A 27,998-nucleotide genomic window follows, 5' to 3' on the forward strand; every position below is an offset into this window, starting at 1 on the left:
CTTCGTGTCTGTCCCCTCTATCATGATAGATAGAATCAATATCAGAACAACTTGAGTCCCTTAAGATTCCCGAACTTGTTATTTTTTTGCTGCAGCTTTTACATCGACCTATTGACAAAATGGTTATCAAGAAGCGTCAGATTCTCTGGGACTACACCAACACCGATATCCCCGACAAGTTCAACCAAGTACCTTTCGGTGGTAACAGCCCAGTTGCCTCTGTGGTGAATTGGAATACGTGGGTACCCCCTGGGCTCAATGATCGAGCACCATTCCGGCCTATGGTTCGTGTTCTTGATAACACGAAAGGCGGAGAATGGGCTCAGATACAAAACTCAAAGTATCCTATTATCCTTTATTTCAACGAGCCTGAGCGCGCCAATATAAGCCCAGAGCAGGCAAGGGATATCTGGTATAGCCAGATGCTCCCCCTGAGGAAGAATAAGGGGAAGCAACTCGGTTCTCCGGCCGTTGCCTCTGTATGTGCTCAAGTTGATTTCTTGTATTGATTATTAATCGAACTAATAACTCTTAGGATGATAATGGCCGGAAGTGGATCGAAAAGTTTATGTCCCTTGTGTCAAAGGACCCTCCCGACTTTCTGTGCTTGCACTACTACTCAACTAATGCCAATTATGCCATTAAGTATATCCAGGACATGCATAACAAGTGGCCTAACCATAAAGTCGTAAGTCTAACATCACCGAACATGAATTCTCTTTTACGACTAACACTTTTCAAGATGGTTACCGAAATTGCATGCATCGACCGCAACTACCAGGTCGTCGTAGACTTCACTGTCCGCATCTGCAACTGGCTAGATAGTCAGGACTGGGTCTTCGAATATGGTCTCTTCGATTTCCAGCGTAAGGTTGCCGACGGCTTTGTTAGTCCCGTCGCCCAGCTCATGGATGCAAACGGCAACTTTACGGAGCTAGGTAAGATGTACGTTCATCAGCAACCCATGAAGGCACCCGGTGTTGCTACCAATGCCTTCATTTCATTGAATGCTATCGAGGAAAATGATTCGCAAGTCGAGGTGGGCGATGATGCGAAAGCCGGGGAGCCGTTATCTCACGAGCCCAACGGCGAGACTGCCCAAGCCCCCGAAGCCGCGGAAAATGGTGGACTAGTCCAGTTCAGCATCGCTGCAGCTCTCGGCCCGGATCAGCAAAAGGCTCTGGATATCCACAATAACAAGCGCAAGAGCAAGGGCCTCAAGCCCCTCGCATGGGATAACCAACTTGCCAAAAACGCCGAAGATTACGGAAAGCATCTCGCTCAAATTGGCAAATTGCAACACTCGAGTGGTGACCAGCGACCAAACCAGGGTGAAAATCTTGCATGGTATGATGAGCTCATGTAATGAGAACAAGAGCATAAGTAGTCTAACTTGGACATCTTTTTAGGGCTTCTAGCTCCAGCACACCTCTCGCCATGTCTGCAAACATGTGGATTGCCGAAGAAAAGAACTACCACGGCGAGCCGATCGGACAGGGCGATTTCGGGTCGTACGGCCATTATAGTGAGTTGTCGCCAACCGTGTTGCCGTATTCGTAATTCTTCTAACTCGTTTTCCCACCATTTAGCTCAATGTATGTGGAAATCGACTACCAAGCTCGGAATGGGCTCGGCTAAGGACGCCAAAGGCGGTGTTTATATCGTCGGGAGATATTCTCCCCCCGGAAACTTCACCGGCCAGAAACCGTACTAATAACTTCGTGACCTTGGCTCGGGAGTTGTCGTGTGGATCTCGGTGGATTGGGCGGGCTTATTGAATTATTCCAGAGAGGAGATTAGCTTGTTTTTGGTAGGATCACTCGTTATGTCTCGTTATGTTAACCAACACGGTCATGTACTTTGTTATATAGGTACCTAGGTAGGTAGTTATTTTATATTATGTTTTTGTTTTTGTTTTTTTTTCTATCGACTAGGTTAGGTGAATGATAAGTTTAAAATAATATAAGCCAAGCATAACATAATGTATTTAAACTCCGTTTCTTTGGTATCGATGATGCGCCATTCGCCATTGACAAAAATAAATTAACCTTCAATTAGCTTGTAGTGTATAAGCAATTCCGTTACTCCAACTCTTGGCAGCTATTACGTTATGTTGGGGTAAACTAACGATCTAAAGTGCGGGGTGCATGGGTTGACCGGAGAATGTCAATGGCGTGAATGTCGGGAGCTGTATGGCGGTGTACATACATACCTCCTATGTAAGTACATAGGTACCTACCTGGTATGTATACACTTTTTTACTAATGTTGTTCAAGTAGAAACAATATATTGTTAACTAGCATATCTTAAATAGGTACCTATATAGGTATTTACATTGGTAATCAGATGTATAACTACCTCAACTATATACCTGTTATAACTAACTCAGAACTTCTACAGGTACCAATCTCATTAATACACCGCTTCCGTCTTAACTGACTTACATATACCGCCTCAGCCTCGGCTCCGGCAAGTTACTAACCTACTCAAATCTAAATAGCTCTACACTTTCTTTGGACATGCATACCTACCTCTCCACCTCTCCACCTCTCCCCATCCCCAAGACATTCTCCACATTCCCCAAACTCTTCCGTCATTAACGCTACTTACCCCCTGTTGCTCCCTCTCTCGTCCATGTAAGTTGCCATTCGGGTGTGGTAATGCCTGCATTACCGGCTGATATTCAGGAAAAGGACCGATTAATTTCCTTTGTCTAGATAACCCCTCACGGAAAGATCAGAGTTAAAAATGAATGTTTCGTCTATATGGTATGCCAGTCCTTTGGATCTGGATGACTATGCATTCTCGATAACTTGGATCGTATTGTCAAGTGTGCACACCATGTTGTCAACTTCTCTGTATGCACTGGTCGGCCTAGCCACTTGGGGTAGCGGCATTGGTACTGTTGCCCAGTCCATCATTACGGATGACACCGTCTTCTATGGACAATCACCTCCAGTATACCCGTCACGTATGTAAAGCATTACCCCGAGAGAGTTCGAACATATACTTACATTTTTAAAGCCAATGCAACCGGGCATGGAGATTGGGCAGAGTCTTATGCTAAAGCACGAGCTCTTGTGGCCCAGTTAACCCTGGAAGAAAAGGTCGGAGATAACCCAGAGCGGCTCAAACGGCCACTATATCTAACTTAGGATACAGGTCAACCTTACCGGCGGCGTTGAAGTAAACAGCTCTTGTTCTGGTATTATCCTTCCTATAGAGAGAGTCAACTTTACCGGTCTCTGTCTTAGCGATGCTGGTAATGGAGTGCGCACTACCAACTTCGCAACAAGTTGGGCTTCGGGCCTTTCGGTTGGTGCAAGGTAAATCTTTCATCCTATTTTTTATACGGATTCTTTTAACTAACCTTTCTACTCAGCTGGAACCGCGAATTGACTCATAAGAGAGCTGTTGGCATGGCCGGCGAATTCCGAGCGAAAGGGGTCCATATTGCTTTAGGGCCTGTCGTCGGTCCCTTAGGCCGTATCGCATCAAGCGGAAGGAATTGGGAAGGTAACGCATTGCTCTAGGCACTCTACTTAACCAACAAGCCTAAATATTAACTTCTACTCAGGCTTCGCAAATGACCCTTATCTAAGTGGCGTTCTAGCTGCCGACACTATAAAGGGGATACAGTCAGTGGGAGTCGCAACAAGCACAAAGGTAAGGCAGTACAGATAATTTTTCTAGACAAATGTGGCTAACACATATCCTTAGCACTTCATCGCCAATGAGCAGGAGACTAATAGAAACCCTGAGGGCAATGTTACGGCTGTTTCGTCGAACATCGACGACAAGACTATGCATGAATTATATCTCTGGTACGTATGACAGCATGTTTATATGGGTAGTCAAATCTAACTTCTAATTAGGCCTTTCCAAGATGCTGTGAAAGCAGGCACTGTAAATATAATGTGTTCATATAACCGGATCAACAACAGTTATGGGTGCGGCAACAGTAAGACGCAAAACGGACTACTGAAGACTGAGCTGGGATTCCAGGTATGAAATGCACAATTCGTTTCTATAGCATAAGCACCTAACCAAACAAATAGGGCTTCATCGTCTCGGACTGGTTTGCTCAGCATTCGGGTGTTTCTACAGCGCTTGCAGGTCTAGACATGGTTATGCCGTACGGCTCGGCATATTGGTCCACCAATCTAACACAAGCTGTGAAAAATGGGACTGTCCCGGAATCTAGAATAGACGACATGGCGACAAGGTAAGTTCGTCTTGAATACTCTGCTACCACTCCCTTCTAATCGGCGTAGAATTTTAGCTACGTGGTATAAGTTGGGCCAGGACAAAGGCTTTCCGGCTTTAGGTCGAGGAATGCCATACGACCTCACCAAGCCTCACCAACGAGTCATCGCAAAATCAGCTAAAAATAAGGATGTCATATTACAGGGAGCCGTTGAAGGTCATGTCTTATTGAAAAATACTAATAATGCGCTACCCCTCAAGTCGCCCAAGTTAATATCCTTATTCGGATACTCTGCGAAATCATTCGACACATATACACCTGTGACTGGTGTCGGCTGGAACTTAGGTGGATGGAACCTAGGTGGACAGTCATTAGCACCAGCTGACTCAATCACAAATGGAGACGATGTAATTCATAGTCAAATTGCTGCCAACGGCACGCTGATCAGTGGCGGCGGATCTGGCGCAAACATGCCGGCGTACGTCAGTTCTCCCGCGGCGGCATTGAGCCAACGTGCTTATGAGGACGATACAAGCCTATGGTGGGACTTCCATAGTGGGAACCCTGAAGTCGACCAGTCTTCCGATGCTTGCATTGTTGTTGGAAATGCTTATGCGTCGGAAGGTTACGATAGGCCTGGGCTGCATGACGATTATACGGACGCTCTCATCACCAATGTCGCGTCTCAATGCAACAATACCATTGTGGTGTTCCACAACGCGGGTGTTCGCCTTGTCGACCAGTTCATCGATAACCCTAATGTAACAGCCCTCATCTTCGCGCATCTTCCTGGCCAGGACTCTGGTAGAGCTTTGACTTCTATCCTCTACGGCGATGTCAATCCTTCAGGCAAGTTGCCGTATTCAGTGCCGCGCAACGAGTCAGACTACGGTCCAATTCAAAATGCAACTGCTCCCGACGGTATATATGAATTATTCCCACAGTCGGACTTCACAGAGGGCATCTATATCGACTACAGAGCATTTGATGCCAATAATATAACGCCTCGCTACGAGTTTGGCTTTGGTCTAAGTTATACCACCTTTAACTTTTCAGATCTCCAAATTTCCACAGTCAAAGGCGCCGATACTTCATCCTATCCGTCGAAGCCAATCGTTGAAGGTGGTCATGAAGACCTCTGGGACATCGTGGCGAAGGTCTCCGCGATAGTGACTAACTCAGGTTCCGTGACGGGTGCCGAGGTCGCGCAGCTCTACGTCGGTATTCCCAACGGCCCCGTGAAGCAGCTACGCGGGTTCTCAAAGTCGGTACTCGAACCTGGAGAATCAGTGAACGTCGATTTTGAGTTGACGAGAAGAGATCTGAGCACGTGGGATGTAGTCGCACAGCAATGGCTCTTACAGAAAGGCGACTACGGGATCTTTGTCGGATCTAGTAGCCGAGCGTTGCCTTTGACTGGGACGTTTTCGATATAACACTTTATATGTCGGTAAGTCTGTTTAGGAAAGGACATATAAACGAAGTCAAGTTAAACCACTATCTATTTAAATGTTAATTAGGAGGTATCTTTGGCAAATACGCAGCTAGGTCTTCTAGCTAGGCAGTCAAACCAATAATCAATTTAACTTAATTTTTACTTTATCTATACGATATAACTCAATAGCCTATTGTATATCAGCCCACCAATAGTACCAAGCCATCAAGCCTAAAGGAGGCATTCCAGAATCTATGTACATCGTAGAATGAGACCGCATACGTTAGAAACAAACCCCCTAACCTAGCCCTTTAATATTAAAGCACGCAACTATTATAATACTTCAAGTATATAAAGTCCATCCCACCAATCGGCGTCTCTATTCAACTCTCAATAAAAGTGTTTCTTTACAGGGTTCCAGCCAATGAGAATGTGCTTTTTTACCAGATTCAGTAAACACTTGCATAAACACCTATGCACGCCATTCCTTAGCATCTCTAAGTATAGAACATACGAGGTTAGGCAAGCAAGCATGGCTTGGTCCACTTATACCGAATTCTTAGATCCCTGGTTCTTCTTCGTTCCGAAGTATCCGTAACCGATACCGTTATAACTTGAGGAACTCACTCTTCACTGAAGGACAGGTTCGCTATACGTTTATCAAAAAATGGCTACGACGCAGAACTTTACAAGACCGCCAGGGGATGCTGGAGACCTACTAGGGAAGAACTCCTCGTCGTGGTACATGTTCGTGGCCACTGCCATCTTGGTCTACTTGTCGCTAGTGCAGCTGCTACGGTTTCGCGCGGTCCGGGCCCTAGAGCGCAAGTATGCCGCCTACGTCGAGGATCCGTATAAGCTGAACTACCGGCAGGCAGCCGATATCATGCGCCTACATCAGCTCTACGACACGCCTTTTCTCTTCTACTTCGGCACGCAATGGGCCCTCGTCAAGAGCTACGGTATGTCCACCGGCACACCGCTGCTCGTCCGCACGCGGCAGCTCTGCGACCCCACCCGCGTCGGCCGACGAGCCGAAGACACGGCTATCCTGTTAGTCGAACTACTCCTCGGGGACATCGACTCTGAACGAGGTCGCAGAGCTATGGCTCGTCTAAATTGGATCCACGGGCTGTATTCTAAGCACATCAAGGAGTACGATTACGTACACACGCTGGCGCTCTTTGTTCTCGAGCCCGCGCGCTGGATCGATAGGTACGACTGGCGGCCCTTGACGCGGCTCGAGAAGATCGCGTATTTCGTGTACTGGCGGGAACTCGCCCGGCGCATGGGGTTCGGGGAGATTGTCCCGGAGACGCTGGAGGGGCTTGAGGAGTGGAAGGTGAAGTATGAGGATGAGCATATGTATTTTATCCCCGAGAACCATATGGTAGCAACAGCTACGGTGGACTTGTTCATGCGGGCGATTCCGGGTTTCTTACATAGCGTCGTGCGGGCTCTTTTCTTGTCATTTATCGACGAGAAGCCAGTCCGTGATGCCCTCGGTTTCCCGGACCCGTCCCGGTGGGCGACGGCGTTAACGGCGGGGTTCTTCCAGCTACGCGGATTCGCATTGCGCCATTTGTTCCTCCCGCGCATAGCACCGATGTATCCCATGGCGCGACCCGGCGAAGATGGTCGGTTGTACCGCGATGCGTGGTGGGTCGGCTTTGAGCCGTGGTACGTTGCCGATACATGGTACAACCGGCTTGTGCTATGGCTGACGTCGGGTGGTAAAACGGCACCCGGGGGGAAATACGAGGGCAGGGGGTATGTCCCGGAAGAATTGGGACCGTTCGAGCTTGAGAAGTCGGGGAAGAAAGAAGTGCTACTTGAGGCGGAGATGATGAAAAGGTATGCGATAGGGGCTGGGTGTCCGTTTGCTTTTGGAGGTTGACGAATACTTGATAATTAATTTAGAAATTAAGACAATCGTAAATATAATAAATAAATATATTGGTAATACTACCAGCGAGATCGTGAAGTGTTATCAAGTCTATTCTCTAATGTCTTACTACAATACTCACGTTACACCACCGGTGAGAAATAGGGGCAAAGCACAGTCCAATGTTAGCACATTAGTCTTATAAAACTATATATAAAAGAATCATAATAACACTTTGTCACCGGCTTTAAGAATAAGAAGTACGAAATGATTCAATTGGTAAGTTTATTTGGTAACTTGCTATGTTTCGGACATATAACCAGAATAAATAATACTATTTGCCCAAGTTTCGTCTAAGACTAACAGGTAGCCAGCATCCTAACTACGGCAACTATTATATCTACCTAAATACAGTCACGAGCCGTATCACAAGCTCAGCTAGACTCCTCCTTCGTATCCCGGAACCTATGCGACTTGAACGCCTCCGGGAGCGTACCACCCACAAACCCATTGTTATCAAAGAACGCCCTGATCTCCTTCTCCTCGGCATCGCTCAACGCCACATCCTGCGCGTCCCAGTTCTGCTCCAGATACTGGATCCGCTTAGTCCCCGGGATAGGAAAGACATCATCGCCCTGCTTGAGCAGCCACGCCAGCGCGAGCTGCGACACCGTACACCCCTTCTTCTGCGCGAGGGCGGCGAACTGCGCGACGACCTGGGCGTTGCGCTCGCGGTTCTCGGCGAGGAACTGCGGCATGACGCGTGGTCGGGCGTCGCCCTCTCCGAAGGCGGTGTCGTTTTTGCTGAAGTCGGCGGTGAGGATGCCGCGTCCTAGAGGGGTCGCGGCTACGATGGCGACGCCGAGTTCCCGGCATGCGGCGAGTAGGTCCGTGCCTGCGGTCCCTTCGATGTCGCGTGCTGAGACAGAGTATTCAGTTTGCACGGCGGCGACGGGCGCGATTTTGACAGCGCGGCGGAGGGTTGCGGCGGAGACCATGGAGAGGCCTATGTACTTGATTTTGCCCTCGCTGATTTGGGTCAGATATCTGCATTGTAACTAACTAGGGTTGGTAGAACTTACGCTTGAAGCTCTTTAAGGGCGAGCATAGTCTCCTCAATAGGAGTCTCCGGGTTGACGCTGTGGATGTAGTCTATCGCTCCATGAGTTAGAGAAGCATTCAGTCGTAAGAATCAAAATATCATGTTCTTAAGGGTTAACTATGGAGTTCAAGTTTCTTCGTGAGGAAACACTCCAAGGTTATTGTGACAACCACATGGGGTAGGTACAGAGAAAAATTAAGATAGAACTTACAAAGATCGATCTGGTCAACACCCAAGGCCTTCAGACTCTTATCACAGGCCTGCTTAGTGTACTTATAAGAGCTGTTGGCCTCGAATGTCTTGCTGCCCTTGATGATACCATACTTAGAAGCAATGAAGATTTGATCTCGCTTGCCAGTTCTCTTAAACCATTTCCCGATGTGTTCCTCTCCGTCACCATACAGGCTGTGCCATCGTTAGTTGAGTATGATCTGCTCACACTAAATAAATTTCAACATAATACACGGATCATGACTTACTCGGCGGTGTCCCAAAAGGTTTCCCCCAGCTCGAGGGCACGGTCAAGTAGCTTGAATCGCTCCTCGTCATCCAACTCCTTCCCATAGACTGAGTAAGATGCTCCCATGAGCCCGAGACCCAGAGCTGGCACCAAGGGACCATTCGTTCCCAAGTGGCGGAGGATAGGCTTAGTAGGCATATTGGCAAATTATTAGTGACTGAAAGGTAAAAGTGGTTTGAAAAGTTCAAGTAGATGTCTTCGATTTTAAAGACTATTGTGTCTGTCGATTCTTCTAATAAGACGAGAAAAGCTCAGATATTTATATCCCATCGCTCTCGCGAAACACATGGCGCACCACCAGTCATCAGCACAACCTCACGGCTTCCTTGATGCACCACATCCCAAGGCCCGTATGCGAGATCCGTATGACAGCTCGAAAGATCATTCCCTATACGTCTTACGTCCATTAAGTCCGATAGTGAAGTGAAGCTAAATGGTTGAGCCCACGATCCAGCATTAGCAAGGCTTAAAGGGGGTATTCCACATTTAGACAACCGCAGTGGGACTAACCAATCAGCGCTCAGAGTTTCCGAGCAGGCCAATCGCCGCCTCCACCAGCATCCAATCGAATGACGTATATTGAAGCCGGTCAAACGAATTGGGTATGGCGAAGTTACCTTTGGTCATACCGGCGAGCATAATAAAGAAAAATGAAACGAGACTTTATCACACTTACGCATTCGAATGATGCCTATGAAGACTTAGCGGTATATAGATTATTTATCTGATAGGAGCTTCTAGAATAGCCTCTTCTCTTCCCGACTCCAAAGATCCCTACCCCTTCTTCTCAATGTCCGATGAAACATCATGCTAAAGCGAATATTTTCATAGTAGAATCCTTTCCCGACCTAAGATACCACGACCAATATACGTAAGAAGCCATGTCCTCCACTAGCTTTGCCTTCTACTAAATCAGGAGTCAAAAATATGATTAAAAGTCGTCTAGATGCCTATAGCAATTCAGGTTGGCTGGCGGTGTTGGAAGGCGAGCTTGATTTAGGAAATGAATGCCCCCAAGTATGTAGCAAAGTGGAGAGCTTAATGGTAGGCGCGGACAACTGTATAGATGATATTGTAAGACCAGCTACCTCTCCTTCGATATGTTAGTAGGTGCATGGCTCTAGAACGAAAGTAGGTACATACCTAAAGTCAATAGTGCCAAATTCCTCATCGCGGAAGGGGGGAGCCCGTACGAACCCAGTACCAGTGATGCTGCTGGGCACCAAACATAAGGCCACCATGACGAGACAGACGACTGCTTAAGGATTGAATTGCCGACATTAGCTGCCTCAGCGGCTGTGTCCTCTAGTGTTTCAAGAATATCATTTGTTATATTGCGTGCCTGATGTAGTAGGCTCGTATGATCGTCGTATTTCACCGCTAAGTTTTCTGTGATGCCAATAAGTCGTTGCATGCCCTGCGAGTTCATATTAGTCATAATAAGCATCCTGAAAGTGATATACCTCACCTCCTCTAAATTAGCTTGCCTCGATTCCAATTCCATTGCTTGGAGACGTGAAAGCTCCTAGAGTACTATGTTAGCATAGAGCCCAGAATATCACAACAATGCGACGTACGAGTTGGGTTCGTAAATGCGCTGCGGACTCGGTAACTACCGCGATTGCTTGAATCGCCGTGTCAATTGCAGATTCTGCACGTTTATTGGCGAGTTGCATCGAGTGTTCATAAGAAGATACTACCTCGGCCTGGCCCTGAAAAACACTCTTCAATACAACCTCGAGCATTTTCTGCAGGTTGACAGCATTCTGCGCCCCCAAACTGACCGCGTCCGTAGTTTCCTAGAAATAAGTTAAGAGAGATTCCCAGCTAAGTATAGTTAATGAATTATAATAAGTTACCTTAACGGTGTGCATAAGTCGAGCAAGAAAGAAGTCTTCTACGGATTTCAGACTGTCTTTCAAGTGGTCTACTTTTGGAAAAAGCTCATCTATTCTGCCACTCGTAGCCTGTGCCCGGATGTCCAGATCGTTCATACGCTGTTCAAACTTCTTGTCGATGTCGTCTGTGAATCGCCCCATAATCTTTGTTAGACGCTGAAAGAGAAGAATGTGCTGATCTAAGGGGTGTAAGCCCATTAATCTAAGTTCGAATTAGACAAGAGATATTTTCATACCTTTCTCGTTGTCTACTCTAGCGGCTTCACAAAATCTCAAGGCTTTATGGCGGTAACTAACCCAGGTGTTCTAGGCCGAGTCGGATTCGCCTAAGCCAGAGAGGCAGCTGTCAACTTCCACGGAGGAGACGTGTAGGTGTCCTAAACTTCGAATTGGTAGCTGGCTTAGAACGGACTCTCGGAAATTGGCGCATTCTCTTGGGATCTGGAAGCTTCCTCTCTCCAAGTCGCAGATTGCCAGACTAGCAGCGTACGAGTCAACGAAATCTCTAATTTTACGGCCACTTTCAGTTAGAACTGATGCTTCATTCTTGCCCTCGAGAACTTCGCAATTATTCACCAATAGGCGTGCGGCTGTCCTATGACAAAGGGGCTCTGATTCTAATTCTCGCAGTTCCTTTAGGGTTACCTCATAGGAGCTGGGTAACCGCGACCCAGACCTGAGGAGCTGTGATAGATCGCCGCCTGCAGTAGATGAGTCTGTAAGCATTCCCGTGTCTAGTTTCTAGTAAGCAAACGTGTAAGAGTAGCGAGCAAGCGGTGATATACCTAATTCCACTTTCGGCACACTACGCCACGAAAATCCATTGATCAAGCGAACCTGTAACAGCAAGAAGATGACTGCCTTTCTCACCGAACCCATAACTCTCCGTTGGTTATTCATGGTGAATCTTATATACCACCTAGGAAACAGCAAGAGAATGCAACTATGAAAGAGGTAATGAAGATTTATTGAAGTGTGTAAAATTCACGATATAAAAATAGTGAAGTCCTAGTATCGTAGAAAGTGACGATAGGAATAACTGGCAGAAGGGAGCGGTATGGTGCCAATAATAGAAAAATCCTTGAATGTGTCTCTTGAGTCGTCATACGTTGAATTCGAAGGAATTTTGCTCCTCGACCGCACACATCCTGCTCAACCCCTGGGTGATCTTATCTGAAGTCAGATCAAAGTTTGTTAGAGTGGTGTAAATATCATGATTATATCAAGAGTGGACAAAGTGGAAGGTATCTCCTTGGAAGACGTAGTAAGAGAAACAATTGGTTTTAAATTAGAACTACGAGAATTATACATATCGATCATTCGGTCTTTCCTTCCAGAAGAGAGGAAAGAGCGACTAAATCTAAGGCAATTGCGATAAGGATAGGGGAAGTTGTAGTAATTACATAAGCCTCTCTCTATACTGCATATAGGTACAGTTATATTCTGTTTGCCATTTTCTTCAAGTTACACAACACGTGATTTGACCCGATTATTTTTCTAGCATTGCCAAGCCTCGCGCATCGAGCTTCTGCAACTGAAATCCTGGGATTTCGAGTCCTGCAGTCAATTGACTTCACAGTGGAGACTCACAAAATCCACGATGTTGGCGCCGAGTAGGGGAAAGGTGCTCGAGAGAGCCCTTTCAGTTTCAGGTACCAACGCCCCCGTCACACTCCCGGCTTTCCTCGTACCAGCCTTCCAGACGACAACCCCGCGGCGCCAGTTCTCGAATACATCGAATAGACCCTCGAAGCTCGGCCGAACGCCCATATCGATCCCGCCCGGTGTCGAATTGATCATTGGCGAGCCCAGGGTTAAGAAGGATCTTACTACCTACCTAAGAATACCAAAGCGGACAGTCACCATAGCGGGGCCATTAGGAAAACTCGATCTCGAAATTCCTCCTTATCTTACGATCGCCCATGACGAAGCTTCGAGGAGGGCGGTGCTCAGCATTGAGAATAACGAGATCAAGCAGCAGAAAGAGATGTGGGGTATGTGCAATATTCTTTGTAGCCATTATTGCGATTGTGGCAACCTGTCTGGATTGTACAAGGGCTAGCTAGGACTAACTTGAAGTCAACTAGGAACTACATGGGCATACCTCAACCGACACATCATCGGCGTATCAGAAGGGCACACCGCAATCTTACGATTAGTTGGTGTGGGTTACAGGGCGACCGTCGAGGAGCGGCCAAGGAAGGCAGCTTACCCGGGACAGAAATTTGTGTGCCTAAAGCTTGGTTTCACACACCCCGTCGAGGAGCCGGTCCCTACCGGCATAAAGGCCAGCACGCCGCAGCCGACGAGAATTTTGCTCGAAGGCATTAACCGAGAGGAAGTCATGTCTTTCGCGGCTAGGATACGGAAATGGAGAGTGCCGGAGCCATACAAGGGGAAAGGTATCTTTGTCAACGACGAGACGATCAAGCTAAAACAAAAGAAGATCAAATAGATGATCTTAGGGATGATGGTATTGTTCCACTTCACGCGTGTATCTATGTACTATACGACGGCAGATACCCGAACAAAAAACTATGTACTTGTATGCATTATCTGTTTATGAGGTGCCAAATTTATTTCTTCGAGAGGACCTCCTGCACCACCTTGAGAACTTGCGGGTGGGCAGCAGCGGGAGCAGCGACGACACCCTTGTTATTCGATAGCGTTCGCCCAATGCTAAAGTCCAGCGACTTTCCATAAATATCTGTTACGGCACCTCCAGCTTCTCGGACGATGAGGTCACCCGCGGCGTGATCCCAGATCTTCTCCTGGTATGTCGCACTAACAGGTAATCGCAAGTAGATGTCACCCGCGCCTCGCGCAATAGAGGCATACTTGGCTTGAGAGTCCATCCGCACGCTAGGGTTTGTAATGCCGAGCAGCTTCGCGATTTCAGCTTGGTCTCCATGGGACGAGTGCCCGGCCTCTACGCTCTCGCAGAATGTTGCTGCTGCGATATCGGTGATTGCCCTCATAGAAATGCTCTTCTCCTTAGCCAGTTCACCAGTAGTCAATGCGCGGCTTGTAGCACCTCGGCCCAGCACGCCAGAGAATAGGACTCCTCTTCCCTCGTCTGTCTGACCAGACTCCATGCCTCCCGTTAACGTAGCAGTATCGTCGATAGGGAGGTTCGGGCAACCCAAAACACCAACTTTGACATCGCCGTCCACCATCAGGGCGAGACATACGGCGTATTGGCCGCCACGGAGGAAGCCCTTGGTGCCATCGATAGGGTCAATAGCCCATATACGACCCTTAGCACCGCCCTTGCTATTTCCATAGTCAATCATAGTCAACATGGCCTCCTCGTTATCGATAGCCCCCCCAAGCAGGCTCTCGGCCTCAGGGTCGGAAAGCTGGGTGGTTGAAACCAAGTCCCAGATTGTATGCTTCAAGTTCTCATCTTGACGTAACTGAGCGGCTTCTTCCTCTGCAACGATTTCATCATCGGGGAAGTTGGCCTTCAGGGCGCTAATAATAAGGGCCTGGGCACCGAAATCGCCGATTGTAACAGGAGACTTGTCATCCTTAGAGACGGTACCCTTAGCCTTCTCGTGGAAGACTCTCTTGGTTAGGATGGAAGCGCGCTGGACGGCTAGCTGTGCTACTTCGAGCTCTTTGGCGTATGACGACATATTTTTATTGGATATGACAGGGCTGAGAATTTGTTGGCGGGATCCAGGAGAAAGATGCAGGGACAATGAGGTAAGGCGGGGCAAGGCTCGAAACAAGAAGGCGGCCAGTGTCACGATGAGAAGAGAGGATAGAATAAGGAACTTGGTAGAATTTATCTTTTTATCTTTTTTAATCTGCATATAGCACGATTTGTGTATTTATTTGTAAGTAGGTGGTAAGTGGAATATAATGGGGATTTATGTATTCTAGGTACCTTAGGAGGTATGTATGTACCTAATGTATGTATGTGTATTTGTTGCCAGCACGATGATTCAATTATTCTTTAGCTTACCTCACAATCGTTGTAGCCCCTCATGCTATCCCACTATGACGCATGGTTGTGTACAGCATTCAACCTCACTAATGTCGGAACCCGAGACCTTTTACAAGGTACAGTTTCTGTAATCGCCATTATTTAGCGGCTAGATTTGGAAGTGTTGTCCAACCCGATAGCCTCAATTCTAGGTACCTACCTAGGTAGGTAGTCACACCAGCCTAAGGCATAGGGGAGTTTAGGTGGGTATAGGCTGTCGGGGCCATACCCCGGTCCGTCACCCCTCCGACGACCGTAGCTTAGGGAAAGTAAATGGTGTACATAGCAATTGGACAATCAAAGAAAACAACAAAGTTACATACCTCCTTCATTACCTAAACAAATTCATACGCATCTAGCCTCGAACTTGGCCATTCAAGTCTAAACAAACTACCTAAAATATAATCTATTAGTGGATTCTCATACAATACTAACTTGATCAACCAACTTACTAGTTATTGAAACTCCACAAAGTAAACTGTGCTTCCAAGAGCTAATCGAGGAGGTTGTAAAGTCATTCCCTTAAGAGCTTCTAAGCAAGCTCTAGCAAGCTCTAGCATCCTAATTTAATACTTAATACCACCCTACTAGCAGCCTTGTTCTTCATTGAACAAAATCAACCATGAACGCTACTAAGAGGAAGTTTAATGCCTTATTACAAGGAATCGGCGCGAAGCCAATCCCTCAGTCGCCATCAACAGAAGCGCAAAACGATACTTCAAATTCGCCTCTGAATCGACCCTCGACCCCAAACTCGAGTTCACTACCCGACAACGCCTTGACCCCGAATAAAGAGATGCCTTCCGGAAGCGTACCCTCGACCCCCAGCGATCTCCTGAAGCGCCGGCGTGTCCTAGAGTCTACTCCAGGGAACGAAAAACCAAGCGGGACTATTATTTCAAATGTCGTACTGAAGAAATGGGCGCCAAATGGCAGCGCTATTTCTCCAGCCAAAGGAACAAAGACCGAAGCACCAAAGTATTGCCCTAGCGATCGCAACGAGTTGATCAGACGACTTGGAACATTTCAAGAACTAACAGAATGGACTCCGAAGCCGGATAAAGTCAACGAGATCGAATGGGCCAAGAGAGGTTGGGTCTGCAATGGAAAGGAGCGTGTGAGTTGTACGTTATGCCACAAAGAGTTGGTAGTCAAGATGAATAAAACAGAGGTGGATGGTAAGGAGGTTCAGATCATGGTCGGCTCGGACATCGAGGAGGGCTTGGTGAAGAGATTTGTCGAATTGATCATCGATGCGCACCAAGAAGATTGCCTATGGAGAAGACGCGGATGCGATGGTGAGACCCTTACAATCACTACTTCATGTTAGGGATATTCGTATACTAACTACAAACAACAGATACTTTGCTCAGACTTTCCCTGACGAGTCCTCCAACTGCGCTAGCCTCCCTTCGCCAACGATACGATGAGCTTTGCGCGCGACAATATTTTCTTCCATATCTCTTCAACCTCCGCTTGCCGGCAAACTTGGATCTACAAGCCGCCAAGTCACAATTAACCCCAACCTTCTTTAGCGATCCTCCGCCACCAAGCACAAATCCATCAGCTCCAAATGATGTAGCCCTCGCCCTTGCTCTTGCAGGCTGGCAGGGCCTCACAAACCCACGTGTTGGTGCGGTGCCTAATTCGGCAACTTGTGCTACGTGCCTACGCCGCTTAGGGTTGTGGATGTTCAAGAGCAAAGAGGTAGACGAAGAAACAAAGCAGATTCTCGTTCCGGCGCCCATGGATTACCTTGATCCTATACGTGAGCACCGGTTTTTCTGTCCCTGGCGAAATGCCGCGGTTCAGCACAACCCTGGTGCAAAGAAGGTAGACAACAAAACCGCCTGGGAGGTGCTCGCGCAAACGATTAAAAATAACTCTTACCTTCGCGCGCAGGCGGAGAAGAGCAATCAGCGCTCTTTTTTCCATCGCTCCTCGGCATCTGTTCCAACAACGCCGGTGAAAGGAGGGCAGGCAGGAGATGGACGCTCGCTCATGCTAGGATCGGATGATGAAGAGGATATTAGTGCCAGAGATGTGAAGGACAAGGAAAGATGGGCGCGTTTGAGGAAAGTGAAAAACCTATTCGACACAAAGAACGGAGCAAAATTACGACGTTCGTTATCCCGGCCAGCAACTGCTACGAGTCGCCCGGCTACCGCGCATTCGAGGCAGGGCAGCATCCCGCCTGAAACAGCGGGAGAGAAGAAATAAGGAGACTTGTCACCGCGGGTTAGATTTTGTCAGGGCGTTTATACTAATGGATTTGGTCTAGTAAATTTTTTTAGCAAGATACCCAACTTACTCACGTCATCTTTGTTTAATGTAACTATTCGATAATAATATCAATTCGAAATACTGGTGTATCTCATCAGCGGTATGGTTTCATGTTGCTTTATTCTATTCGAGATGGGTCTGTCCTGTTTTCAGGGGCGTATTCAATAGCCTTTATAGTAAATAGGTAACCTAGATATGATAAACGACACATCCATCTAGGTCAGGATATCAGCCAAGAATGTCTAATAGTGGATGCTATTTGATTTCTCAGCTTCGTGTGAGGCGTTCAGGGGCAACAAAGGTTGAAACAGCCACAATGACTAAAGCAAGTGCCATCGAGTCGCTTCCATCATAATGATTTAATAGTGTACCTATCTATGTTAGTAGTTTCCTATGCTGACAATTAGGTAATCCAGGAACATAAAGTACTTCGTATATGATTGGTAATTGGGTACCATTAAACATTTTCAACCGCCTCCGATATTTACTACTTTACGCACAAATATCGCTTCGTATCGCCACTTTGCCAATTTGCAATTTGCAATTTGGACACTTCACAACTGCTGAGGGAATCACTTAATGTATGTAAGAAAACGGGGAACCAAGGCATGTCAAATATTGCCATGCGACCAACGAGATCACGCCTAATCAACGTTTTACGGTAGCCGTCTGCGGCTTTTGTGCGTGGACTAGGATCATCTATGCCGGACGCGTCCTTAATGCTCCATTCACTATTAATGGAGCTTGCTTCGAACAGAAGCCGGCTCGGGGTCTTACCCCTGGTGGCAATAACGCATACGGCGCCGCTAGTTCGAATTCTGCCCTAGGCAATTCCTTGTCGGATCTGATGACCCCTGATCCTACTGTCACTTTATAGAAGATTCTACCTACTCAGCTGCGATTATGTGCTATGTCATCTCTCGTTGTGACCTCTCATGTCATAGCGACTGGCGACATACCGAACCATGTGTCACAGCCGGTCTATGGCCGGCGGCGAAGATCCGGTACTTGAAATTCACCGCCCGGAGTTGCGAGCCTATACTGGGTTAGAATGGCCTATCAACCCTCACCTAATCCTGGGTGATTGTGGAGAGTCGTTGCGCTTTTTGTGCGTAGGATTGCTGGATATAACTTACACGACTCTCGCCTATTTCTAAGAGTGAATCACAAGGTATTCCAGAACACTTCTTTTATTTTATCATTACAACTTGTTAGTTACTCACATAACTTAGGTACCTAGTATCTGAAGTCGGTTGATATCCTATTTGAAATCCGAGTTGCTAGCATCAACTCGTATCTTTGTGTGTAAAGCAACCAACAAACAGACAAACTGTTACTTCTCTGAGGCTTCTTTTCGAGATTTTATTCGCCGGTGGAGTCGACTCCTTCTCCTGTTTCTACTGGTACCGACCTACATATACCCCCTTCAGCCTGAATTACACATCGCCCGCATGCCGACGTCCGTACTTCCCAGAACGGATTCTTATTTTAATATATTCCAACAACCGCACACAGTACCTTTCATCAGTTCCTCTAGTGTGTATCTCCGCCTTGCAAGATCTGTCCATATTCAGCAGGACAAAAAGGATCAACCTCGCATGCGCAGGTCGCACTCCTAAGTACCTATTCTCCCGAACGGCAGACAACACCAGTTATCCAAAAATGGCTGCCCCAGACCAAACCGTCACCACAAATTTCTTACTGGCTAATCTACATTGTCCCACGTGCGTATCCTCTATAAAAGATGTCTTGGAACATGTCCCTGGTATTAGTTGGGTGTCGCCCAATGTCGTTACCTCATGGGTCGCAGTCGAGCACGATCCCAAAGCGTCTATTACCGAGATGGCGTCTAAATTGGAGTCTTCGGGGTTTGAGGTCTCTAGTGTAGCCTCGATCAATGGCGAAGAAACTCTAGCCAACTTGTTGCATGGAGATCCATCTAACATTCCCGGCCCCTCAGCAGCCCCGACTTCGCCAGATATCAGCCTACGAGACAGCCCACTAGGTCGAATCTTCAAGCTGCCAAGCAAACTTACACATGGGAATACATCGATCGCAAATGCAGAGAAGGAAAGAGAACATCTCAATAACTGTGAATCATGCCGAACTAACGGGCCGAGGCCCAATACCTCCAATACTATATGCTGTAGCGTAGTATCGGAAAAGGCTGATGGTCTGTTAAGAGATCAGAAAAGAGACGATGAGAAGTCGGTTCGAGAAATAATCACATCAACCAAATCCATCATCGCCGAGGATAACGACAAACTTCAGTCGCCCAGTAAGGGGCGTAGATGGAGGGTTTCTATGGCCATCACCGGGATGACATGCGCTTCATGTGTAAACGACATCAGCTCGCAGCTAAATGAGAAGCAATGGATCACTAAGGCTACGATCAATCTACTTTCAAACAGCGGCGTAGTTGAGTATATTGGTACCAAGGACGACGCCAATCAAGTTGTTGAGATAATTGAAGATACAGGAAGAGGCGCCGAACTTGACCAAGTCATTAACATTGATGGTGAAAATAAGCCAAAGCACCAGAGAAATGTCGAGATCCGCATCGATGGATTCTACTGCGACCATTGCGCTGACCGGGCCACGAATAGTCTAAAGGGATTTCTTCAAAACCTCGAAATTATCGCTATACCTAGCCGAAAGCGACCCATTCTTAAGATAGCCTACACTCCTGTCGTGCCCAACTTCACTATCCGACGGATCCTCTTAGCTATTGAAGCAAGCGATCCAGCATTCAAGGCGACAATTTACCATCCACCCACACTGGAAGAACGCTCAAAGAGGATACATGCGCGTCATCAGAAGCAACTCTTCCTTCGTGCCTTATTCACGACAATTGTTGTCATCCCAACGTTTATCATTGGTGTTGTGTATATGAGCCTTGTGTCCAACTCTGATGCGTCTAAGATGTACCTCATGGAGCCCTGGCGATCCGGAATCAGCCGGGCGCAACTTGCTCTTTGTGTCATGGCAACACCAGTATACTTTTTCGGTGCTGATATATTTCACCGACGTGCAGTAAAGGAGGTCATGACGTTGTGGAGACTACGAAGTCAGACACCAATTCTTCAGCGTTTTTATCGATTCGGCAGCATGAATATGCTCATATCGTTAGGGACTACGATCGCATATATCTCGTCAATCAGCCAAATGATTGCCGCTGCTGTGGACCGCCCAGACATGGTCAATGACGAAAACTTCTACTTCGACTCTGTTGTATTCTTAACATTTTTCTTGCTCTGGGGACGACTCATTGAAGCATACAGCAAATCCAAGACAGGTAATGCAGTGGCAGCCCTGGGCAAGCTTCGCCCGACTACCGCTGTTCTTGTCGAGGATTTCACAGACACTAAGGAGACAGAGACAGTAGTCCATACTGATCTACTCGAATTTGGTGATCTCGTCCGTATCCCCCACGGAGGCTCGCCTCCTTGTGATGGAAAGGTCGTGCGTGGTGTGACCGAGTTTAACGAATCTAGTCTAACAGGAGAATCCCGCCTGGTGAAGAAGGTTGCTAATGACAACGTCTTCGCGGGCACCATCAACGTTGGTAAACCTATATTGATTCAAATCACCGGAAGTGCTGGCCAGTCGATGCTTGATCAGATCGTCGACATCGTCCGAGAGGGTCAGACCAAGCGTGCACCAATGGAAAAGCTAGCAGATCTGTTGACCGCTTATTTTGTCCCGTTTGTTACTCTCATTGCTATCCTCACATGGCTTATTTGGTTATCAATCGGCGTATCCGGCGCGATCCCTGGGCATTTCCTCGATGTATCATCAGGAGGCTGGGTCGTGTTCTCGCTTCAGTTCGCCATCGCTGTCTTTGTTGTCGCATGTCCGTGCGGTCTTGCTCTTGCTGCCCCCACTGCGATTTTCGTCGGCAGTGGCCTAGCTGCGAAGCACGGTATACTCGTTAAGGGCGGTGGTGAAGCTTTTGAGAAAGCGAGTCGGATTGACTGTGTTGTCTTCGATAAGACTGGAACTCTCACCATGGGTGGTGAGCCGACTATCACAGACAATGTGATATTCCCTGAGCAAATAGTGAGCGAAAAGCAGCGGGATGTTTTCCTGGCGGCACTTCGGGCTACAGAGGAGAATAGCACTCATCCCATCGCAAAGGCCATTATTTCATTTTGTAGCTCCAGGACATCTGAGCGCATTGAGGTCTCAGATGTTGAGGAGCTACCAGGGAAGGGCCTGAAGGCGACCTACAACGTCGAATCATTACCATTCAAAATTATTGTTGGTAATGAGTCGCTCATGCGCGACTTTGCAGTTAATATTCCACCCGCTGTTGCTACGAGTCTTCAGACGTGGAAATCGGAGGCTAAATCAGTCGCGCTCGTAGCTGTCGAGACTCATGGCACACCAAGTTTATATCAAATCGCAGCTGCCCTCTCAATCTCCGATCCAATACGGCCCGAAGCCTCTGCCGTGCTTCAGGCTCTGAAATCGAGGGGTACGGATGTGTGGATGCTTTCAGGGGACAACGTCATTACAGCCAAGGCCGTCGCGCTACGCATGGGCATCCCCGAATCCAACGTCATCGCCGAAGTCCTCCCTGCAGAAAAGCATGAGAAGATCAAATGGCTACAGTCTACACTTAAGGCCCGTAGAGGGGATGTCGAGCTTACGGACCGCCGCGCATTCATCGCCATGGTGGGTGATGGTATCAATGACGCGCCGGCATTAACGACAGCAGACATAGGCGTAGCAATTGGTTCCGGCGCCGATGTTGCCATCTCTAGCGCTGACTTCGTGCTACTGAATAGCAACCTGGAGTCCATCGTCACATTACTTGAGCTTAGCAAAACGGTATTCCGTCGCATCAAGTTCAACTTTGGCTGGGCCCTTATATACAACTTGCTCGCCGTACCTATTGCCGCCGGCTGCCTATACCCCATTATGTCTAACGGCCAGCACGTGCGTCTCTCGCCCGTCTGGGCTAGTCTGGCGATGGCGCTGAGCAGCATCAGCGTTGTGCTGAGTAGCTTGGCACTACGGAGTGGCTTGCCGTGGATGGGATTTAGAGCTAAGACATTTAGGAGTGAATATAAGAAAAATAGCGAGGAGGATGGTGAGACAAGTGCTCAGGTTAAGAGTTAAATGTCTAAGGAAGTTTTGGTTATACTTTGACGCTATGGGATAGTTATATGTCCGGACATGAGGACTTTTGAAACAGAAAAGCTAGTGCAGCATATGTTTTATCTACTAGACCATAGTACTTAATAAGGATTTAATTTGTCTAATGAAGTGTGGTGTTTATTGTACTATGCATGAGAATGCCTGATGGGGTTTGAGGTAATGTTGATGTTACTAAGGTCGACAGTGACTTTAGGAGCTGTACTAACCCAGGGGGCAATAGGCTATGTTCATATGCGTTTATAAAGATATAGTTACCTATATAACTTATTCAGAGGATTATATTAAGACATTGTTAACAGCGAGAAGGTATCTGAGAAAGTATTTGAATACATGCACTTTTGGGTAGCCGGGGTGGTACCTTGCTCTTCACGTAACAATGAAGTTGGTTTTATATTGTTAAATCTGTCCGCGGTAACATTATTCCATGTTTTATGGCACGTAACTATACTATCCAGCTCCTGTATCTGTATGTTTAGTGCTTATTCCCTTATGCCCCTATGATCCTTCAAAGTGATGGTCAGGGGTAAGCCCCTTAAATTCCATACCTACTGGATCCACCTTATTTCATATTTTATTTTCACTGCCATCATTCAATAGGACATGGGACCTAGTAAGCCGTACTCATAAGCACACTAAGTGACACGATAGTTTCTCTTTCTTCGTCTAACGGTAATATTGTCTAAGCTTTTTACCCCTTATTAGTCCTTACTCGTAACTATATACCTGCAAGTCCTTGTCCTCTGCAACATTATCGTAGCAAAACGTTGCGAACCTTCCGCCCTATTTATCTCCTGACTATGATAATAGCCATAAAACCATGTTGTTGGCTGTGCCTGTTGTTACATGAAGAATAGTGGCTCCTAACACGGGACAATTGGCACAGCTACAGCTTCTTTATTCCAGTTGTCCCGGCAAACCAGGGGTTCCAAATATGTGATATTGTCTCATATATGAGGTGGCGGCTGCAGTATCACAGTATACGGTGATCAGTAATTGGATCGATTCCTGAGGGGTTAATGCGGTACGACTTCAAGGTCGTCCAAAAAAAAAATATAATCCCTCCAAGCAGCCAGTACCGGTATTGGTTGTAATAGCAAGGCCTTACCACTACACCATGGGGCTACCCGAAGGGATTATATGGATGGTCTGTCTGTTATTTGGACTTATGAACTGCTGTACAGGAATGAAACCGTGTGTTTCAATACTGTGTTAGGTCCTTGGAACTATTGAGACATTTATACAAAGAGCTTCTGGCTATATCAGTTGGTCTAGTCTAAGTGCTCTTCGTGCTTCAACAGAATTGTTTTTTTTTTCTTATTTAAATCATTGCACATCATATATATATAATGCAAACTACCGTAGGAATTAGTCACAGCTCAGGGCTCGAGAAAGTCATAAATTATCTAAAAATTTCAGTCTTTTTTAATTTTTAATTTTTTTTTAACGGCGCTACTCATCACTTCAAGAACCAAGCCCTAGTTTTCTAACCGCAAAGTCGAAGTCCTCCCAGTTCCTACATTGCGACATAACGATCCCAGTCATTAAATTCGCAATGATGGAGTCCGGGTTCTTCGAAAAATCCTGGTATAACATCGGAACCAGGAATATACTAGCAGACAACTGAGGAATAAGATCATCGAAGGAGTGTCTCGCAGCTTTGATCTCGTCTTCGAGAGGATGAAGCAGATACCTTATTTTGATATCTGCTATCGTCCGTGCTAGCCAGCTGCAATTCCGAGCGTAGCTCACTTGGACTGTGGTCTCAGTGCAGGAATATTTCATCCGCGGCCATGCGTGAGATGGTAAATTGGCGAGGTGCGCCATCTCAAAGAACACATCGCAGTAGAAAGCTCTGGCAAGATCAAGCATGACCGGATAGTACTTGGTAGACCCATAGTTATCAAAAATAACTTTACGGCCTCCTTGTACGGTTTTCGGCGATACCATGGTATGGAGCGCACTGGTATCTCCTAACCCGAGGACCACTGGACCGGATCGAGCCTTGCGGATATCTCTGGCAGCTTGATCGAGCAAGTTGCGCAAGGACGGATACCGCTCGCCGTTAATAATCCATTCCAAGTCCAAGAACTTCCTAGTAGAAACCGAGACGCCTCCTTTTACCTGGATCTTATCACCGTGGAGCTCTCGGAACACTCTCCCTCCCCTTGCGATGCGATCGAGGTGAGACTTTATGACCTCGCTAATATCCTGCTTTTGTATATCAGGATTACGAAACGACTTTCGATAGGCACTGAGCACTATCTCGGCCTTCACCATTTCTGCATGAAGAAGCGCCTCCGCATCGTTCCAGTTGTTGCCGCCATGCCTATAATACCGAGTCCTGATTTCCTCTTCATAGTCGTACTCGATCATAGGGAATAACAACTGTTCAGAACCCGATTTACATGGAACTTGTACCCAGGGATAGAAATGGGAAGCCATCATTGCTCTTTCAAGCTCATCCATTGCGGATGAAGTCGTCTTACAGAGCACACTGGTGGTATTTCTAGCCGCACAGGTAATTGCGACCTCCCATTTCCCTGAGACCTCGCCGGGGAGTGGCCTTCTTTGCCTGATCCAGGCGAAGTCTCCGTGCTCGAAACAACTGAGTACCTTTTCATCGATGACTTCAACGGTCCTGAAGGTATTCCTTTCCCAGTACTTTCCCGTCGATGTGTCTCCAAACAAAGAAAGTGGCCGGGAAGGGGCAGGTACGGTGCCTGGTCCCAAGCTCTGGACAACTTCTCTTCCGAGCATATACGACTCCAGTCTTTGATTTATCCATTCAGTATATGTAGACGAAAACATGTCTGAATCAGTAAGACTCCCGGCCGTTGCAGATTGTCCGGTAACATGAAAGTAAAAAGCTAGGATCTGTTTGGTAATTCTCTCTCTGTACGAATTCTTGAATAAGTTCACTCCGCTAACTAGCAGCTCCGCAGTCTGGCCAAACACCACATCCGAGGGGTTCCGTCGAGAATTATAAGGGGTATGCCAGTCCTCGTATAACCATTGGTCGTGTAGGATCACAAACCCATTTGGGAGGCTTGTTGCCTGTAGGATTTGACATTCTACACGTCCAAGATTGTTGTTTTTATAGATTCGTTTATCCACATACGAAAATATATTGAGCGCGGTCGTAGACCTACCTGTGCGTGGCACGGATCTGTCGAAGTACTCCCAGCTCATTATGACAACCGATCGCATGGACGAGACTCTATCGTAGCCAGTGAATCTAACGGCATCAATCTCTGACCAGTACTCAGAACTTGGAGAGGGGACTTGGTATAGCTCATGAGGGCATTCTTGCTGCACGATTCCAGTTATTTCCAAGAGACGTTGGCGGTTTTCGTTGACAAGCCTGAAAATATCAAACTTAGTCTTGACGAGAACGACAACGTTCCAATGCAAAGGGTGAACTCCCGATCTTAAGTCTGCCTCATCCAGGTAAAGCCAATTACCCCCGACGAAAATGGCTAGGATTTCGGGGTCTTGCACCAAGATTCTCTGTGACAGCCCAGGTACGAAGTCGTTGAAAACCGATTGGAGTCTCTCTTGTAAGGAGTCCATCTTGGTCAGATATTTAAATAATAATTGTTGAACAAAGTGTTATGAAGGATTTATACGATGATTAATGTATCTGAGGTTGTATCAGAGTGATTTAGTAAAAACTGTGATGATGCAGATTACGATTCAAAGATTGAAGGAATTCCGAGAGATTTAAATACGATCAAGATACAAGAAATAATGCAATACGACCAAATTGTTCCATGAAAACTCTAAGACAACGATCGTGAGAAGTCATGTTTTCGTAGGACACTTCCTTTATTTTTCTCTTATTTGTCAATAGCTAGTTCGTATATAGTTTTACTAAAGATCAGTACAAGTACAAGTTCATTGGGTCTTAAGCCCCTATATGGAGTATGATTAACTCAGAGATAGTTCTCGGATAATATATTCCTTTTAAGCATAACTTTTATTGGAGAGTCATTAGTATATGGAATCCTACTAGTAGTATGTATGCACCATTGCGAGGGATAGGGGTAATAGGGGGGAGAAGGGGATTGGGGAGGAAAAGGTAAAGATATATCCTTTTTGCCGTCTCGCTTGTCATATTTAAATGAACGGGTTGATTTATTATAAACTAAAGGTTGAAGTTTAGTTTAACTAGCCTCTTTCAATTCGTCTCTAGGTTAATTGTTTTGTAAAGAGAACCAAGCAAACTTACAAATTGTCACTTTTATAGAAGCCGTATTGAACCGTCATTAACACAATGTTATATCGTGCTACCTCTTTAGCAAACAGTTCAACCATATTCCACAATTTCAGTCTGCCTTTTATAACACTTAGTTTCTCTCATGCCAACCCATGTTGATGTTAGAGTGAAAACAGTACGGCTTAATTACGACAGTAATAAATATACCTTAACCCCTGGTCCTACGCGCATCCCCCCTGCCCCCGAAGCCCCGGCATAAGATTGTATGTACCTAAGCAGTCTGCATTAGCGTGTCCCAATACGTACCTCATCAACCTATCAGAGCTCGGGAAAGAGATGTTTGAATCCCGAAAAGTGAATTACAAGGTACACCAAGGAATCGGTACTTTGATCTACGAGCTTATCTCTAGGCGAGCCGATGTACCTTGAAATATCATCATCACCAACTTTCTTAATAGGACTAAAAGCATTTAGTTACGATCACAAATCTCCATAGTTAACTTAGGTACATTAGGTAAACTCAAGACTCTCTTCATAAAAATCAAGGCTTCGAAATACCTAAATAAAGAACTTCGGCTCAAGATACGCGTTGAGTACTGCTACTAAACAGCAAGCTTAGAGACGGCGTGTTTCTCCAATTTATCCGTCAATCAGGACGAAGGGAGCTATTCAACATAGTCTCTCTCCTAGTCTCTCTCCTAGTCTCTTTCTCTCTCTCCTCTGCAAAACATAGCCCGTCTAGTTAAACGTACAGTCTAATAACCGAACCCCGCAGCTAACAACCTCTTGATAAAAGAGACAACATAGGACCGTATTTATAGTAGAGGACCGAACTACCCCGAATCCCATCTGTAATTCTTCTCCACACGAAGCTCAACCCCTCCAACGAACCCCACGATCTCGGTCTTTGAGGTGGCACGTCTTCTGAGTGCTGCTGCTGTTGCTGTTGCTGTTGTTGCTGCTGTCTCGATATAATAAAACATTGTTTCTTCTTGGCTTACATTTTCATTATTTTGTCATTGACTTTCACTAACACCTTTCCCTCTCACTCTCGCTACTACTTCACCTCCCATCCCAGACTCTACCTAACTAACCCCCCTCCTTCGGTACAAGAGCTTACCCAGCTCAAAATGGCCGAGATCACAATCACCGGCTTCCGGACCCGCGACGTGCGGTTTCCCACGTCCCTGGACAAGACCGGGTCCGACGCCATCGCCCACATGAAGCAGCTCGCCGAGTACAAGCCGTGGTTCATCGAGGAGCCCACGTCGCCCGACGACGTGCTGGGCCACAAGGCC

The 27,998-nt window shown here is 46.8% G+C and overlaps 11 protein-coding genes across 11 annotated transcripts; 7 read left to right on the forward strand and 4 right to left on the reverse strand.

Annotated features, from left to right (window-relative positions):
• Nucleotides 1-21: 21 nt before the first annotated feature.
• F4813DRAFT_377843 (glycoside hydrolase family 128 protein) lies at nt 22-1,969 on the forward strand. The gene is made up of 5 exons (XM_049245286.1): nt 22-479; nt 536-688; nt 743-1,347; nt 1,410-1,525; nt 1,590-1,969. Exons 1-5 carry the CDS (start codon nt 120-122, stop codon nt 1,712-1,714), a joined length of 1,359 nt encoding a protein of 452 aa, XP_049094449.1. The 5' UTR covers nt 22-119; the 3' UTR covers nt 1,715-1,969.
• A 411-nt stretch (nt 1,970-2,380) lies between these two features.
• F4813DRAFT_377844 (glycoside hydrolase family 3 protein) lies at nt 2,381-5,809 on the forward strand. The gene is made up of 9 exons (XM_049245287.1): nt 2,381-2,971; nt 3,025-3,107; nt 3,163-3,326; nt 3,383-3,516; nt 3,578-3,666; nt 3,721-3,824; nt 3,876-4,005; nt 4,059-4,225; nt 4,275-5,809. Exons 1-9 carry the CDS (start codon nt 2,749-2,751, stop codon nt 5,641-5,643), a joined length of 2,463 nt encoding a protein of 820 aa, XP_049094450.1. The 5' UTR covers nt 2,381-2,748; the 3' UTR covers nt 5,644-5,809.
• Nucleotides 5,810-6,309: 500 nt separating this feature from the next.
• Nucleotides 6,310-7,539, forward strand: F4813DRAFT_400980 (uncharacterized protein; the record flags this gene model as incomplete). The annotated part of the gene is made up of 1 exon (XM_049248340.1): nt 6,310-7,539. One exon carries the CDS (start codon nt 6,310-6,312, stop codon nt 7,537-7,539), a length of 1,230 nt encoding a protein of 409 aa, XP_049094451.1.
• A 422-nt stretch (nt 7,540-7,961) lies between these two features.
• On the reverse strand, nt 7,962-9,287 carry F4813DRAFT_394652 (putative aldo-keto reductase; the record flags this gene model as incomplete). Its single annotated transcript, XM_049247591.1, has 4 exons — nt 7,962-8,556; nt 8,610-8,679; nt 8,841-9,034; nt 9,109-9,287. The coding sequence occupies 4 exons, from the start codon at nt 9,285-9,287 to the stop codon at nt 7,962-7,964; spliced, it is 1,038 nt and encodes a 345-aa protein (XP_049094452.1).
• An 812-nt stretch (nt 9,288-10,099) lies between these two features.
• Nucleotides 10,100-12,443, reverse strand: F4813DRAFT_400985 (uncharacterized protein; the record flags this gene model as incomplete). The annotated part of the gene is made up of 7 exons (XM_049248341.1): nt 11,833-12,443; nt 11,431-11,781; nt 11,081-11,226; nt 10,727-10,948; nt 10,618-10,674; nt 10,293-10,566; nt 10,100-10,242 (listed from the first exon to the last, which is right to left on the reverse strand). The coding sequence occupies exons 1-7, from the start codon at nt 11,945-11,947 to the stop codon at nt 10,100-10,102; spliced, it is 1,308 nt and encodes a 435-aa protein (XP_049094453.1). The 5' UTR covers nt 11,948-12,443.
• Nucleotides 12,444-12,478: 35 nt separating this feature from the next.
• Nucleotides 12,479-13,563, forward strand: F4813DRAFT_308871 (ribosomal protein L6). Its single transcript, XM_049240848.1, has 2 exons — nt 12,479-13,041; nt 13,135-13,563. Exons 1-2 carry the CDS (start codon nt 12,648-12,650, stop codon nt 13,500-13,502), a joined length of 762 nt encoding a protein of 253 aa, XP_049094454.1. The 5' UTR covers nt 12,479-12,647; the 3' UTR covers nt 13,503-13,563.
• On the reverse strand, nt 13,367-15,135 carry F4813DRAFT_308880 (3(2),5-bisphosphate nucleotidase HAL2). The gene is made up of 2 exons (XM_049240849.1): nt 15,018-15,135; nt 13,367-14,707 (listed from the first exon to the last, which is right to left on the reverse strand). Exon 2 carries the CDS (start codon nt 14,683-14,685, stop codon nt 13,624-13,626), a length of 1,062 nt encoding a protein of 353 aa, XP_049094455.1. The 5' UTR covers nt 14,686-14,707; nt 15,018-15,135; the 3' UTR covers nt 13,367-13,623.
• Nucleotides 15,136-15,371: 236 nt separating this feature from the next.
• F4813DRAFT_308893 (zf-C3HC-domain-containing protein) lies at nt 15,372-17,423 on the forward strand. Its single transcript, XM_049240851.1, has 2 exons — nt 15,372-16,336; nt 16,399-17,423. Exons 1-2 carry the CDS (start codon nt 15,661-15,663, stop codon nt 17,256-17,258), a joined length of 1,536 nt encoding a protein of 511 aa, XP_049094456.1. The 5' UTR covers nt 15,372-15,660; the 3' UTR covers nt 17,259-17,423.
• A 1,338-nt stretch (nt 17,424-18,761) lies between these two features.
• On the forward strand, nt 18,762-22,515 carry F4813DRAFT_308890 (heavy metal translocatin). The gene has a single exon (XM_049240850.1). It carries the CDS (start codon nt 18,984-18,986, stop codon nt 22,443-22,445), a length of 3,462 nt encoding a protein of 1,153 aa, XP_049094457.1. The 5' UTR covers nt 18,762-18,983; the 3' UTR covers nt 22,446-22,515.
• Nucleotides 22,516-23,664: 1,149 nt separating this feature from the next.
• On the reverse strand, nt 23,665-26,261 carry F4813DRAFT_400989 (uncharacterized protein). The gene has a single exon (XM_049248342.1). It carries the CDS (start codon nt 26,052-26,054, stop codon nt 23,946-23,948), a length of 2,109 nt encoding a protein of 702 aa, XP_049094458.1. The 5' UTR covers nt 26,055-26,261; the 3' UTR covers nt 23,665-23,945.
• Nucleotides 26,262-27,830: 1,569 nt separating this feature from the next.
• Nucleotides 27,831-27,980, forward strand: F4813DRAFT_394660 (uncharacterized protein; the record flags this gene model as incomplete). The annotated part of the gene is made up of 1 exon (XM_049247592.1): nt 27,831-27,980. A coding segment is annotated over one exon (150 nt), but the record flags the coding sequence as incomplete, so codon positions are not given.
• Between the last annotated feature and the right edge of the window lie 18 nt (nt 27,981-27,998).

Source organism: Daldinia decipiens (assembly GCF_022478715.1).
Source record: "Daldinia decipiens strain CBS 113046 unplaced genomic scaffold F4813scaffold_68, whole genome shotgun sequence".
NCBI lineage: Eukaryota > Fungi > Ascomycota > Sordariomycetes > Xylariales > Hypoxylaceae > Daldinia > Daldinia decipiens.

What these genes read in the sequence shown, in the direction of transcription:
- F4813DRAFT_308871 (XM_049240848.1), top strand. Translation starts at nt 12,648, where the DNA reads ATGTTGGCGCCGAGTAGGGGAAAGGTGCTCGAGAGAGCCCTTTCAGTT. An exon ending in GCAGCAGAAAGAGATGTGGG is followed by an intron (nt 13,042 to 13,134) that starts GTATGTGCAATA and finishes GAAGTCAACTAG; the next exon opens with GAACTACATGGGCATACCTC.
- F4813DRAFT_377844 (XM_049245287.1), top strand. Translation starts at nt 2,749, where the DNA reads ATGAATGTTTCGTCTATATGGTATGCCAGTCCTTTGGATCTGGATGAC. An exon ending in GAGTCGCAACAAGCACAAAG is followed by an intron (nt 3,667 to 3,720) that starts GTAAGGCAGTAC and finishes ACATATCCTTAG; the next exon opens with CACTTCATCGCCAATGAGCA. An exon ending in ATAGACGACATGGCGACAAG is followed by an intron (nt 4,226 to 4,274) that starts GTAAGTTCGTCT and finishes TAATCGGCGTAG; the next exon opens with AATTTTAGCTACGTGGTATA.
- F4813DRAFT_308880 (XM_049240849.1), bottom strand. Translation starts at nt 14,685, where the DNA reads ATGTCGTCATACGCCAAAGAGCTCGAAGTAGCACAGCTAGCCGTCCAG.
- F4813DRAFT_377843 (XM_049245286.1), top strand. Translation starts at nt 120, where the DNA reads ATGGTTATCAAGAAGCGTCAGATTCTCTGGGACTACACCAACACCGAT. An exon ending in GTTCTCCGGCCGTTGCCTCT is followed by an intron (nt 480 to 535) that starts GTATGTGCTCAA and finishes AATAACTCTTAG; the next exon opens with GATGATAATGGCCGGAAGTG. An exon ending in AGTGGCCTAACCATAAAGTC is followed by an intron (nt 689 to 742) that starts GTAAGTCTAACA and finishes ACACTTTTCAAG; the next exon opens with ATGGTTACCGAAATTGCATG.
- F4813DRAFT_308893 (XM_049240851.1), top strand. Translation starts at nt 15,661, where the DNA reads ATGAACGCTACTAAGAGGAAGTTTAATGCCTTATTACAAGGAATCGGC. An exon ending in GAGAAGACGCGGATGCGATG is followed by an intron (nt 16,337 to 16,398) that starts GTGAGACCCTTA and finishes TACAAACAACAG; the next exon opens with ATACTTTGCTCAGACTTTCC.
- F4813DRAFT_308890 (XM_049240850.1), top strand. Translation starts at nt 18,984, where the DNA reads ATGGCTGCCCCAGACCAAACCGTCACCACAAATTTCTTACTGGCTAAT.
- F4813DRAFT_400989 (XM_049248342.1), bottom strand. Translation starts at nt 26,054, where the DNA reads ATGGACTCCTTACAAGAGAGACTCCAATCGGTTTTCAACGACTTCGTA.